The 14,138-nt window shown below is 38.0% G+C and overlaps 1 protein-coding gene across 14 annotated transcripts in view; it reads left to right on the top strand.

Annotated features, from left to right (window-relative positions):
* Positions 1–10,199, top strand: part of Rims1 (regulating synaptic membrane exocytosis 1) — a 492,321-nt gene extending 482,122 nt beyond the window's left edge. For all 14 annotated transcript variants that reach the window (XM_059243920.1, XM_059243921.1, XM_059243922.1 and 11 more), the window contains 5 exons: positions 1,801–1,939; positions 3,289–3,401; positions 7,335–7,436; positions 8,219–8,358; positions 9,710–10,199. In XM_059243920.1, coding sequence (XP_059099903.1) covers positions 1,801–1,939; positions 3,289–3,401; positions 7,335–7,436; positions 8,219–8,358; positions 9,710–9,928 — 713 coding nt within the window. In that variant the 3' untranslated portion in view covers positions 9,929–10,199. The remainder of the gene's footprint in view (positions 1–1,800; positions 1,940–3,288; positions 3,402–7,334; positions 7,437–8,218; positions 8,359–9,709) is intronic.
* Positions 10,200–14,138: the final 3,939 nt, after the last annotated feature.

Genomic DNA, 14,138 nt, shown 5'->3' on the forward strand with positions numbered 1-14,138 from the left:
CTATCCTCTGGAGTGTGATGGACATACCAGGGGTACACTAGCATTTTAGTTTGTAGGAATTTATTGTGTAAAATCTCCTTTATCATAATTGGAAGACATAGTTTAGTTTGAAATCTGCATTGCTATCTCATACAGCCATGCAGTCATTTTAGTGTGTAATATTGAATGGAAGGAGAAAGTTGCACACTAGACTGTGTAATGTCCCATTGTTGAGTTTAAAAGCACCCTTCTAGATGATAGGGATGGCAGTGAGCAACACTCAAGTACCACCTGCACTCCTGGGTGCTGATTTAGCTGCAAAACAATAGCAATTAGATGGAAGTTTTATGATGGATAAGGCATAAGAAAAGAAGAATAATAGAACAGGACAAGGAGATAAAGACTATCTTCAATGTTTGCTATTTCTGTAATACTTGAAGTCTTTGTAATGTACATACTTTGGCTTTAGCAAAAATAGCAATAAGAAGGTGAACAGTAAAAATGTAATAAACCCACAAAACGAATCTATGAAAATATGTAGAGCATTAAGTCTATTATGTATTTGATTATGTAATTTATAAAAGAGACACAATGACCAAAATGAGAGGGTAAAATGTAACCATTTATATGATATGTTTAAGAATGTGCATAAGTATCCACATTTGTTAATGACAGTGGCAAGTGAAAATTTTATGTATGTGTGCATATTTTGTATATAGAAAGTATTTGTATATTTCTAGCGTGTTTTAAAGGATAAAACACAAAAAGGTTAAGCAGAAATGTGTATGGAATGTGTCTGTGGAAAAAAAGCTAGTAGTTTGTCTTACCTGTTGGCATTGATTGTATGTGTAATCAAGTAAACATTTTAGATGTCCACTGTCATGCTGTGAGCACAATACTGGCTAATGCACAGGGCGCAAAGACATTGTTCTGAATTTAGTTTATAAAGGAGCCCAGTGCGGGGGCACATGTGTATAATTCCAGCATGTGGCAGCTGAGGCAGGAAGTTTGGGAGCTCAAAGCTGGCCGTGGCCACCTAGGGAGGACCAAACCGACTTGGGCCACATAACAAGACGCTCTCTTAGGAAAAATGAAATGAAAATGATGAACTAGTATACAGTACAAATGGATACCTATTTCCCCAAAAAATGGCAGGCAGATCATCTGGCTGAATCAGTCTGCTGGAGAGAGAATCATGCTTCCTTAGAATGAAGGTAATTTACACCTGTTGTAACTAACTCAGTAACCCATACACCATCCCAGATTAGATAGCATAAATTTAGGTGCTGAAAAACCATCCAAGAAACGGAAGAATTACTGTTTATTAATATGAAGGTTAGTGATATACGGAAGCTCCAATGATACAGGGTTTTTCATTTTGGGAAGTCTCCCCGTGTTTATAGGACGTGGCCCCTTCTTTAGGTCTACTTCCACACAGTTTTACTGTTTCACATTGAGATTCACCTGTTAAATTGCTTGGTATTATTTTCCATCTAACAATCCAGTGTCAGATCCATTATTATTATTATTATTATTATTTCTTGCATTTAAGTTGCCATAGCCATACTACATAGTTCACGTCTGTTCAGAGACTCTGGCCATCCCGGGAGCTGTGGGCTGTCCTACCTGCTGCTAACCTCTCAACAGAGAAACTCTTCGGGAAGAGATTTAATTAAGCGAATTATTCTCTTAGGCCACGGCTGTCCCTATTGAACTTTTAATGCTAATGAAAAGCACCTGTTGCTTTTGCAGAGCCGCTTGATATTCAGGGGAAAACTGGGTAAATAACGCTTGGTGCTTGTTTCCATTTTCTCCCATCAGAGTCGGGCCACAAGAAGTTAAAAAGCACCATCCAGCGAAGTACGGAAACGGGGATGGCGGCTGAAATGCGGAAGATGGTCAGACAGCCAAGCCGAGAGTCCACGGATGGCAGCATCAACAGTTACAGCTCGGAGGGAAAGTAAGTGGCTTCTGGCTGCCTGTGGCCTTAGGATCCCGACTGTTCAGGATTTCCTACTGCGTCACTTACTCGCGTAACCAGAAGTTTCACCATCTGTTTCAAACCTGACATCCTATAAACACCTGCCGACATGTCCCTGCACCTGCTCTAATCTGTCAAAGCAATAAATCGAGGTCCTTCACTGAGCAGGTAGTATAGAAATGCCACATTTAATGAATTCTTTCCTATAGGAAACGTACGGCCGAGCTCCGCCACCAGAAGTTGAATGAAAATTTAGAAGTGAGAAGCTGATTTCTAATTCTCCAGTTTCTTTCCAAACTATTCTGAGCTGTATGATGCTGTGAACCCGACATGTTTTTACATAGAAGGGCTTACATTTTCCTGTTTTTAAAATACCACTAATTCATTTTTACCCCAGCATGAAGAAAAAACAAAAAACAAAAAAACACAGGTTCAATCTACCTCATTTTTCTAAGTAAAGCTTTTTAGTTCTAAAATTGGTTAATTCTGAAAGCATATAAGAACATTTTTTTTATTTGTGAGAATTTTTACTAAGTTGTGTGGTTACTTAACAAAATCTGCATATTCCTATGTTTAAGAACTTTGGGATTAAAACTAAACTCTTTCAGAGGAAATGCTCCTTCCAAATAGTCATATGCTTTAGTCACTAACGTTTAGTGGGGTTACAAGAGATGAACCAGTTACAAGTTTTTCATAAAACCACTCAAATCTGAATAAATTATATTCTGCACGATAGCTTCACAGATAAAGCATGCGCAGAACCTACATAAGGGCAGAAAGAAAGAACTGGTTTCTGAAGGTTGTCCTCTGACTTTTATACACAGCCATGGCATGTACATGCCTGCATACACACACACACACACACACACACACACACACACACACACACACACACCTTACATCACACATGCACACTCGCAATAATAAATACAGATTTTCAAACTTGAAGACATTCAATGTTTTCTTTGTAAATGAGTTTTATTGTCTTATAATATTTATTAAATATATTAGCAGCTGTTTAAAAATTTTACATTTATGTTATTTAATGCTCACGAATAAACATATGAAGTTAGTGACATTAAATTATAAATACCTAGAACAGCTGACATACTAAAAATTATTAGAGAGGCCTCCTGAATGAGGCCTTGAAGTGAGGTTGTAAACCTCTTCTCAATCAGTATTGAGCCTCATACGCTTGGCTCATAGGTAACATAAATAAACAGTAAACCAACTGCCAACTGGGCTATGTCTGCTGCTCAGAACTACTAAAAAAAGAACTACCCAGAAGAGAAGTCTAAATTGTTTTTGTTCTCATTTGTTCACTGCAGCTTAATATTTCCTGGAGTTCGAGTCGGACCCGACAGCCAGTTCAGCGACTTTCTTGATGGACTGGGGCCAGCTCAGCTTGTTGGCCGCCAAACCCTCGCCACCCCTGCCATGGGTGAGGATGAGTTCTCTGCAGTTTTATAGTTGACAAGGTCATTTAATGTTGTATAATGGTTTTACAAATGAAAGAAGTATTAACTATCCTCAAACCTAAGGCATAAATGACATTGAAGGAACACAACACAGTTGTATGTTAAGATTCACAAGACACAAGCTTAAAAAGTAAAAAAAACAAAATCAGCAATGAATGCGTGAAGGAAAGTGTGGCTATGTCGCTTCATGACAGATGAGGCAGGATCCATGTCAAACCCATAGCTAATTGTCTACCTGAAAGCCAGAAACCTAGAGAAGATGGATGCCTCTAGGGAGCTTTGATTTGGGGTTTCTCTTCCACTGGAGGAAGTTTTTTTTTTTTTTCTTATAAGGGCTGGAGGTCAAGAATTTGAGACACGCTGGTGACCCACCCTTCTCCTGGTTCAGATTAAATGGTCTGTCTCTACGTTGAAAATATAGGCAAGCTGGATGTAAATAGAAGGATCACTAGAAATGGGGAATTATAATTACCTAAGTTATCCATTGAATGGACCAGAGATTGCACACTGTTTATAGAAATAAAAGTAAATCATTTCTGGAAAAAAACAAAACCATGATAACATAGTTTTCTGAAAACAGTATTGTAAATAAAATCGCCAGATATCAAGCCCAGATGTCAGGCAGAGAGGAAAAGGCAGACATTTATTTTAAATGCAGAAGCAGTAGAAAATAGAAACCAAATCAAACTGAGTTCACATATTTCAAGTTAAACAGGTAGGAAATTAGAGAGAGAGAGAGAGAGAGAGAGAGAGAGAGAGAGAGAGAGAGAGAGAGAGAGAGAGAGAGATGTCAGGTTAAGGGCACTCGCTGCTCTCCCAAAGGACCCTACTTCTCAGCATCTGTATTGTAAGGCTAGTTCTGCAGCTCTAAGGGACCCAATACCTTCTTATGGGCTCACAGATCGCAAGGCACACCTAACCATAATCCCCACACAGGACACGCCCACATACACAAAATAAAAATAAACCTTTCAAAGACTGTGCGACTCAAGGAGCTAAAAGAATAAATTTGAGAAGTATGTCAAATAATGAAAAGTTAGTTTAAAAAAAAAACTCTGATTTTTCTAGAACTAAAAAATTGTGATTAATTTAAGAATTGAAGGATTATATTATTTAAGCAAAGCTAGGAAGAAATTGATTAACTTGAGGATAAGCCATAAGAGGGTATCCAGAACTAATTGAAGAAACAGAAGAATGAAAACTATAAATAGGAAGATAAGTGGAAAAAAAAAACAGTTCTAATATGTGTATAATCATTATTCCAGAACAAGGGAAAAGAGTATATGGGAGAAGTCACATTTCAAAATTCAGTTATTAAAAAATTCTCAAAATTAAGTCTGTTTTTAATTGAAAATAGATTCTTGGGGGATATGGAGATGCAGGGTGGCTTGGTAAAGAGGGCTGGGGGGTGGGAGGAGGGAGGAGGGGGGATCTGTGGATGGTATGTAGAGTGAGTAGGAAATTTCTTAATAAAAAAAATGAAAAAAAGATAAAAATAATGAACATTTGGCTAAAAAAAATAGATTCTTCTTTCATATAATACATCCCAGCCACAGTTTCCCCTCTTAGCCCATACTTCCAAAAGTCTCCACAAACTCAAATAACACAAATCCAGTAATATTAAAAGTAATGATAACACAACCAACTTTTTTTTCTCACAAATGCATGGCTGATTTAATACCTGAAAAATAATGTAATTAACCACATTAATCAAGAAAGAAAATACCCATGTTAACATGTAGAAACATGTTTGATGAAATTCCATATTAATTCCCAGTTTTAAAAAACAATTTGGGGATTAAAAAAAAGAGCATTCTTATTCTGGTAGCTTTACAAAGTACACATCATACTTGTCCCCAACATTTAAATCCCATACAGTGCTGGTAGAAGTTTGATGCCAGAACATCACTGACTGGGATAAATATTGGTGGCATCTAGCAAAAATAAAAATGTATATACACTGTGACTCAATGATCCAACTTCTAGTTCCAATATTCTCAGGAACTTCTTTGTAGCATTCTTTGTAATACCTTGTGTCTGACACAAGGTAGAAAGCAAAGACCAACACCTGAATTCGATCTCTGATACCAGAAGGGCAACACCTACAGAGACAGACAGACAGACAGACACACACACACACACACACACACACACACACACACACACACCAAAAATATGTTTCCAGAATAGAAGAAATTGCTAAGTGGTACCATGTGTACAAACATTTAATATATAGAATTTTATTTAAGATAAACAGTTATCAAGTTATCAAAAATGCCACCTACCAAAAAAGGTGTATGAAGAAATAGAAAATCAGAGTATCCCCAAGTAAAACTGTAAGCATTATTACTTAATATTGCCCTCCTCTAAAATCTTGGGGAAATAGTTCCAAATAGTTTTACAGATGAATTTGAAAACCATGAACACGGGAGACATGAAAATTCTGAAACAAATACTTCCAACATACAAAAAGAAGAGATTTATGTCTAACTCAGTCTAGGTGATATTGTCAGTTGTTATATCAAGGTATGTTTGAACTACAAAAACCCCACTTCCCTAGGAATCAGAGATGGTCCTTTCATCATCATTTTGGCAAAAATTACCTATTTCTAAACTAATATCAGTGAGTGTGAGAAACAGGAAGACATTCTGTTGATAGCACACATAGGCACAGACTTTTTAAAGGACACTTTGCAATATGTGTGGAAGTTTTGAATGTCCGGCCGATTGGCACAGCTTTTATAAAGGACATTTGGTGACATGTGTGGGCATTTTGACTGTTCAAATGGTTAGATCTATAAACTTAAAATCTGGAAATGTATTATTCAAGAAATAACCAATAAGCTGGGCAGCAGTGGCACAAGCCTTTAATCCCAGCACTCGGGAGGCAAAGCCAGACGGATCTCTGTGAGTTTGAGGCCAGCCTGGTGTACAGAGCAAGCTCCAGGACAGGCACAAAAAACTACACAGAGAAACCCTGTCTCAAAAAACCAAAAAGAAAGAAAGAAAGAAAGAAAGAAAGAAAGAAAGAAAGAAAGAAAGAAAGAAAGAAAGAAAGAAAAGAAATAACCAAAAAAGTATTTGACAGTTCTTATAAAATTATCCATTATAGTTCAAATTGCAGCAATTTGAATAATCCATAGATCCATCAACAGAAGATTCCTTAAATAGGTAAAAATTCTGTCCATTTGGTGGTCTATAGTATCAATAAAACAAAAATACATTGTCATGTAGACAAGATTTATTAGGTTGTCGTTGTAGTTAACCAAATTGTACCAGGGACTTTTTCTCAATATCAAAATTCAGACAATTGCAACTTGCCATTGCTAAGTAGATATGGTAGGTGACATAAGAGCAAGAAGACTTCCCTAGAGTCATACATCCTGTAAACACTTAACTTTGTGGTTAGTAACTCTTTTTTCAGTTAGTGTGCAAGTCTCTAAAGATGGATTAGGGAACCGTTGAGATGGCTCAGTGAATAAAGAAAGGTAATTGCTGTCCAACTCAAGACCTGGGTTCAACTCCAAGACCCACATGGTAGAAGGAGAAAACGAAACCTGGCAAGCTGTCCTGTGATTTACACACACACACACACACACACACACACACACACACACGCACACACACACCATGCACACGCATCAAAAATTAAATAAATGTTATAGAAATTAAAAGTGTATTAGCACCAGAGCAAAATTTGAAAAAAAAAAAAGAAAACTTTAAAAAATTTGATTTGGAAAATGAGAAAGAAAAGTGGAATTGAAAGGCATGTGCATGTCTGTATACATTAGCCATCATAGAAATAACACTTCAGCATCTGCTAAAGTTCCTCCACCTTTGTTCCTTGTCTCATGACTTGAGTAGAAGCTGAGATTTTGTTTTGTCTCTACTTTCAGGCGATATCCAAATCGGGATGGAGGATAAAAAGGGCCAGTTGGAAGTTGAAGTTATCAGAGCCCGGAGCCTTACCCAAAAACCTGGCTCCAAGTCTACCCCTGGTAAGGAAAAGTAGCACTGATTTGGACAGGGCTCTTTTAAGGTGTATTGATTTTAACAGTTATGTGTATATTGATTTGCCTGCCAATCTGTACATCCATGCAGTGTTCATAGGGGCTGGAAGAGGGCATTAGACCTCCTGAGACAGGAGTTACAGACTGTTGTGAGGTGCCATGTGGGTGCTAGGAACTGATCCTGGATCCTCTCAAGAGTAGTATATGCTCTTAACTATTGAGCCATCTCTCCAGCTCCTGGTCAAGACTTAAATATGGAAAACTTTGAAAAATTTGTTACATTTGGGTTTATGTTTGATCTTAGCCAAAAGGGTGAAAATAATGCATTTGAATCTTACATGCTTGATTTTGCTTTTTGGTTATCTTTGAATTTATAAAAATTGATCTGGGTTTTCTTTTCACAATTATTTTATTGGAAAGTACTAGGAAAATGCTGTTGTTTTTCAAAAATATAATTGTAGCAGTTCTTGTGCTAAATAGTTTTTCTGCCTATCTAAAACCACAAAAGAAAAAAACAATGAGGTTTAAGATGTGAACCTGCACTGTGATGCCAGCCCTGACTCACGTAAATATGTCAAGACCACAGTGTGGGCATTTTCTTGAAATGAAGAAAGACACAGCAGTAGTGATGTGTGTATGGCTAGTAAGGAGTAGAATATTTAGAGTGATGGGAATGGTAAGAATCTCCAAGTCTCCAATAAGATATCAGCTAATAAAAAGAGAGTTAGTTCAAGCAATACATTCTGAAATGTCTCCTCACCTTTGTTTAGCACCCTATGTGAAAGTATACCTTTTGGAAAATGGAGCCTGTATTGCCAAAAAGAAGACAAGAATTGCACGGAAAACTCTCGACCCTTTGTATCAGCAGTCCCTTGTGTTTGATGAAAGTCCACAGGGTAAAGTTCTTCAGGTCAGTGAGACTTTGCTTGTCTAGTTATGATAATATCTGTTAGCCCAACTAAAGATATGGATAGCACTGAAGAAAATCAGTTCAGTAAAACCTAACTTATTCATGCCCTTGGCTAGAAAGAAACTGGCCAATTTATAATACAGTGTCTATAGTATTAACAATACCTGATGTACATAGTGGAAGGAAACAAAATTTAATGTCTTTCCCTCTCCCTCCTTGTCTCTATCTTCTCCAAACCTTGACCTTTTGGTCATATTTTTTCTCTTCATACCTAGCCATAATGAAGGTAGATGATATAGAGTAAGTAGGTAATGTTGGTGGTAAGTAGGTGGATGATAGATGGAAAGATGATGAGAGATTATAGATAGATGGTAGGTAGGTAGATAGGTTGATAGATAGATAGATGATAGATAGATATAGATAGATAGATAGATAGATAGATAGATAGATAGATAGATAGATAGATAGATAGATAGATGATAGACATAGATTAGATAGATAATAGATAGGTAGATAGATACATAGAGAGATACCATGGCAAAAATGATAAAAACAATTGATTGGTTGTTACTCAATATCAGACATGAGCTATAAAATGGAAGAACATAGAAAAAAGAGAACTAAGACCAGCAAACAGCTGTTGTCAGGTACTTCCACACATAGCTCTTTTAAAGTTTCTAATGACTTTGTTCCCTAAATATCATTATTTCTATGGTAAAAATTGTATTTTAGGATCACAGAAATTAAGTAGTTTGTCAGTGTAACAATGCATTGAGAAAGTGGGGTTCAGCAGGTGAATAGTTCACAACCAAACTTTTATAGATGACCCTAGGATTAGAACAGAGACCCCAAGAATGTATGTGATGGAAGACTTGTCTGACACCAGTGTAATTAAGTGTCTGTGAGCTTACTTGCTCACTACTCATCTGATCAAATCAAACTCTTGAGCAAATCCTCAGGAGATACTGCCTTCAATTATTTATCCATCTGCCCATGCATTACCAAGTCTGCAATGTAAAAGAAGGATGCATGCTTTCATTCTGTTTGCAAAAGCCATTGAAAATGTATTTCATTGGATTCTCAGTCAGACTACTTGTTTTGCCCTCCTAGATATACAGATTTTAATTTTCGTGTGTCTAGAGCCTTGCCATTGTTTGTTATACAAAAGTCCCACAAGGGCAGTGCTGATTTATATATTAAAAACACATGTGTAGACATTTGTTTGCATGTTTTCTCTTAGATGTTCTTGTTTCTTAACCTTTACCTACACCATGCTTTTGCAGAATGGGAGATGTGAACCCCTCACATGTGGAAAAAGGAAGTTCAAATTACATTGCATTTCTGTCTGCAGGTGATCGTCTGGGGTGACTACGGAAGAATGGACCACAAATGCTTTATGGGTGTGGCTCAAATCTTGTTGGAAGAACTTGATCTCTCCAGCATGGTGATTGGATGGTATAAATTGTTTCCTCCGTCATCACTGGTGGATCCCACACTCACTCCCCTGACCCGTCGGGCTTCCCAGTCATCTCTGGAGAGTTCATCTGGGCCTCCCTGCATCCGATCATAGTAAACTCTTATCCTTCCAACCAAACTTCACATTTCAGGATAATTATCAGAAACCAGATATTTCATGATCAAGAGTATTGTTGGAGACAGACAATCAACTTGTGTTTTGCCTGTAGTAGTTTTTCCGATGTGTCCCAATTGTTGTTTAAAACATGGCTTCATATGACAGAACAAGGCAGTTGTTCAAATTACAGTAAGAAGAGTCGTGCTAGTGAGAGTCACTGATGCTTCTAGCAAATAGGAAAGAGGGAACATCAAGTTCACACACACACACACACACACACACACACACACACACACACACACACACACACCAAATAGAACAAACTGGAAACTCTCACTCTGTGAAAAGTTATATTTCACACGTTTCTGCACAGACCACAAGCAGGGTGATTTCCCTGGTGTTTAGGGTTGTTTAGTTCTTACGTGTGCGTTAGTTACTTGTGTGTTGTTCGCTAGTTCTTTTTTTCTCCTCTCGTCTTTGCTTCTTTGTCTTCACGGCTTTTGTTATTTCCACCAGTTTTTCATTTCGGGGCTTTGTTTTGCTTTGCTTTGTCATCACGGGGTTAGTGGTGATAACAGAGGCCCTTCCTTTCTTTTTCCAAAAGCACCAAAAAGAGGGCTGAAGCAGTTTCTGTAGCATCCCCCCTACCCCACCCAAAGTTATCAAAAGCTGGGCAAAGTGAAGCCAGGGAAGGGTATCACTGGCAATCAGTTTACAGTTCTTCCAAGTCTTGTATGTGGAACCACTCACACCCCCAGAAAAACAAAATTTCACCTTCCAAACTAGTTGTCACAGAATCACTTTTCCACTGAAGAGCGTATCTGTTTGCATTCCAGATAATTTGTTTATGTTTTCCATTGTTGACATGGAAGAGTTTCAAGTCGATCTACAGCTAATGCTGGGGATGAAGGCTAACCACATAACAGCACTTTGGAAACCCTTTTTGCAATGCCTTTTACTTCCAGATAACAAAAGAAAAAAGTGTTCACATGTAGGAACCATACTCTCAACTTCTTAAAATGGTGACTAAGAGTGGATTTGAGCCTGATACTTTCAGCTATGCCCAGGCTTCTCAGCCATGCCTCAGTGTAGACTCTCCCATCTGCCCTGGAAGGAGCATGGTATGAGCTGTTTAATATTGCACTGGAAATTCCAGTTAATATACTCTGCACTAAACTAATGTTTTTTATTGGATTTTAATTTATATTTCTTTAAGGTCAATGCAAGCACAAAGCTTGATATTTTTAATGCACAATATCTTACTTTGGGGAAAGAAAAAGAATACAGTCAAATTCCAATGTGCATATTCCTCATTTGGGTTTTCTTGGCCTTGGATTTCCCTTGTGACTGTATGTGTATGTGCTGCAGGCGCCTGGTCCTGCAGCTGCATCGATATGCTGTCCCTCCTTTTATGAGTCATTCAACTTTTGTGACTTCACAGTTAGAGCAGCATGACTTGGAGCTGTTCAAAGCTGCATGCACATTTTGTATAAAAAAATACGAAAAAGAGAGAAAAAAAAGCAAAGAGACAAAAGGTTATTTAATAATGTATGTTAGCTCCACATAGGCCAGCTTGTATGTTGCATGTACTTGTACAGTTTGCTTGTTAATTAATATACTGAAATAATCAAGAAATCTAAGCCATCCATTTTTGTTATAGGCATTTTGCAGGTTTTAGCCAGACTCAGTATGTGGGTCTGGGGTGAAATGTCTATAGATGGACTTTATTTTTTACCCTCTGGAAAAACGTGATGTAGTACGGACCAAATTCCTTCTAATCAATCTTTTGGTGTAGATTCCTCCTGTGGGGCTGTAACACGTGTAGACACTGTGTAGACACTAGGTTTTAATCCATAGACATACTGCCTGCACAAAGTGAATTATTCGTTATTATTTACACATGTCAGAATTTCCTGCCCATCATTCCACGGGGCACAGATTGACCACCACTCACCATGCTGTGCAGGAAGAAGCGAGGCAATTGGTGCACTTCCGCTAGATTCCGTTCTGTCTTAGTGGCCAACAATCAGCCGATTATAATTGGGTGGCACCTTTCTATTTTGACCACTTGTCTTAACACTCCCCCTGTGCTTTTCAATGAACCTCCCACTCATGTATGTAAACATGTTTAATAAAATTTACTTTTCATGTCAGTCGGTAGCCATCTGTGTTCTATGTTTTGCCAGCTTTCCATTGTGGGTTCTTTGGTGCAAAATGAGAGCCAGTTGATGGGAAAGGGAGGCTGGGGTTTGCTGTCTGCTGCGGGCATTTGATTGACCTGTCACTGCACTATATATGTCTTAACTTATGACCTGAAAGGTACTTTGCATTACATATGAGTATTCACTTTGTCAGCCTGTCTAAGTGAGCACATGACTATACTTCTGAAAAGTGGCATTATTAAAAACAATAAATCTCAGTAAGAATCAAATGAAGGTTGTTTTTCTGCTGCTGTTTGACTGTGCTAATAAAAGAGGCAACTCTGTTGTCCAGTTGACAAATCATTTCAAGTTATATGACATATTGAAGTATCAATTCTTGCGCCTCTTGTCATAGTGTCTTGACCTTCTCTCAGTCCTTTCCTTCTAGACCATTACCTACCTTATAGGACCTTGCTTAAAATAGGCTGACTTGAAGTAAACTAAGTCTGCATTGACTCTGCCACCAAAATACCATCTTCAATACTCATGTAAGTCAACTTGTGTGTTAAAAGAGACAACATCACCTTTCTTAACGTCTTTTCTTATACTATCCCAGCATCAACTTAATAAGGAAACATAAGCACTATGGTATCAATATTATATCTGACGTAGACAAGCAACTTAAGATGTGACACCAAGCCAGGCAGCGGTAGCACATGTCTTTAATCCCAGCACTCGGGAGGCAGATCTCTGTGTGAGTTCGAGGCCAGCCTGGTGTACAGAGCAAGATCCAGAACAGGCACCAAAACTACACGGAGAAACCCTGTTTTGAAAAACAAAACAAAACAAAACAAAAATGTGACACCAGCAGTTTGTAATTTTAAAATAATTGTGTGGCTTTTTGCCCACTGAGTGGTCTCATTGATTGGCCTACAAAAGATGAAGTTATTTATTATATGAGGTTGAGAGGAGGCTAAAGCTGTGTTCAGTTCCATTTACAACAAACTATCAGTGAAGCTGTTTCATGTGTCTTCATTAACATATGGCTGGATGAGGGCAGAGGACAAACCTGCCATAGACACCAGAGGCAGCTGTAGGTAGTTTTAGGATTCTTTGTCTAGACCAGAAGAGAAAATAAATCTCTCCTTTCAAGTTAGAAAGAGCTATGAAGTCTTATCATTTCATGGTCTACAGTGATGGAAAAGGGGGCCATGAATTTGAAAGAGAGTTGGGGAGCAAATTAGAGTGTTTGGAGGGATGAAAGGGAAGGGAGAAATGATGTAATTGTATAATAATTTCAAAAAGTAAAAAAAAAAAATCTAAGCATTTGTAGGAGCACTCTTGTTAAGATTTCGTGGTTTCATGCTGGCTTTCTTAAAATTTCAGACTGAGATATATGATTTGATAATACTTAGTGAACAGTTAGGGCTTAAATTGTAAAATTAAATATTTGGAATGCAAAAAAAAAGAAAAAAGAAAAAGAAATGTCTTTACCTCAAAGAGTTCCCTTCTTTAAAAGAAATGATTGCATAAACAGTCAATCAAGATGGCAACTGATTTGAATATAAAGGGATCTCGTGGCACTGTGCTGGATTCTCACATACATTCTATAAGTACTGTTATGACTCCTGATTGATACAGCAAGTTCTATAGCTTAGATCCACTAAGAACAGGAAAAGATGCTGCTGATTGGGAAAGAGATCAGGCAATATCCGAACTCAGACAAACTCAGGATCCAACCACAGTAAACAATTCTTTCCTTAGCTGGTTATGTCCCACACTGACTGCACTTGACCTAAATCTGCGTTTTCCCAGGTGGGAAGGACCTGAAGCCAGTTCATTCTTTTCAAGCAATTCCTGTCCATCTTGGTCTCCTACATGCTGTTTCAGTGACTGCAGTTACCATGGGGGCATTGAGAGAAACAGCCCCTTTCAAAGGCTTCTCTTCTCCTAACTGTCCCCCTCCACCTGTGCTCAGTGCTTGCATTTTGCAGCTTCATGAGTACATGCATCACCTAGGGCTCTCAGGAATTGTATTAGCTATTAGCGATGGAGATAAACCAAAG

Source organism: Peromyscus eremicus, chromosome 16_21 (genome assembly GCF_949786415.1).
Source record: "Peromyscus eremicus chromosome 16_21, PerEre_H2_v1, whole genome shotgun sequence".
Taxonomy (NCBI): domain Eukaryota; kingdom Metazoa; phylum Chordata; class Mammalia; order Rodentia; family Cricetidae; genus Peromyscus; species Peromyscus eremicus.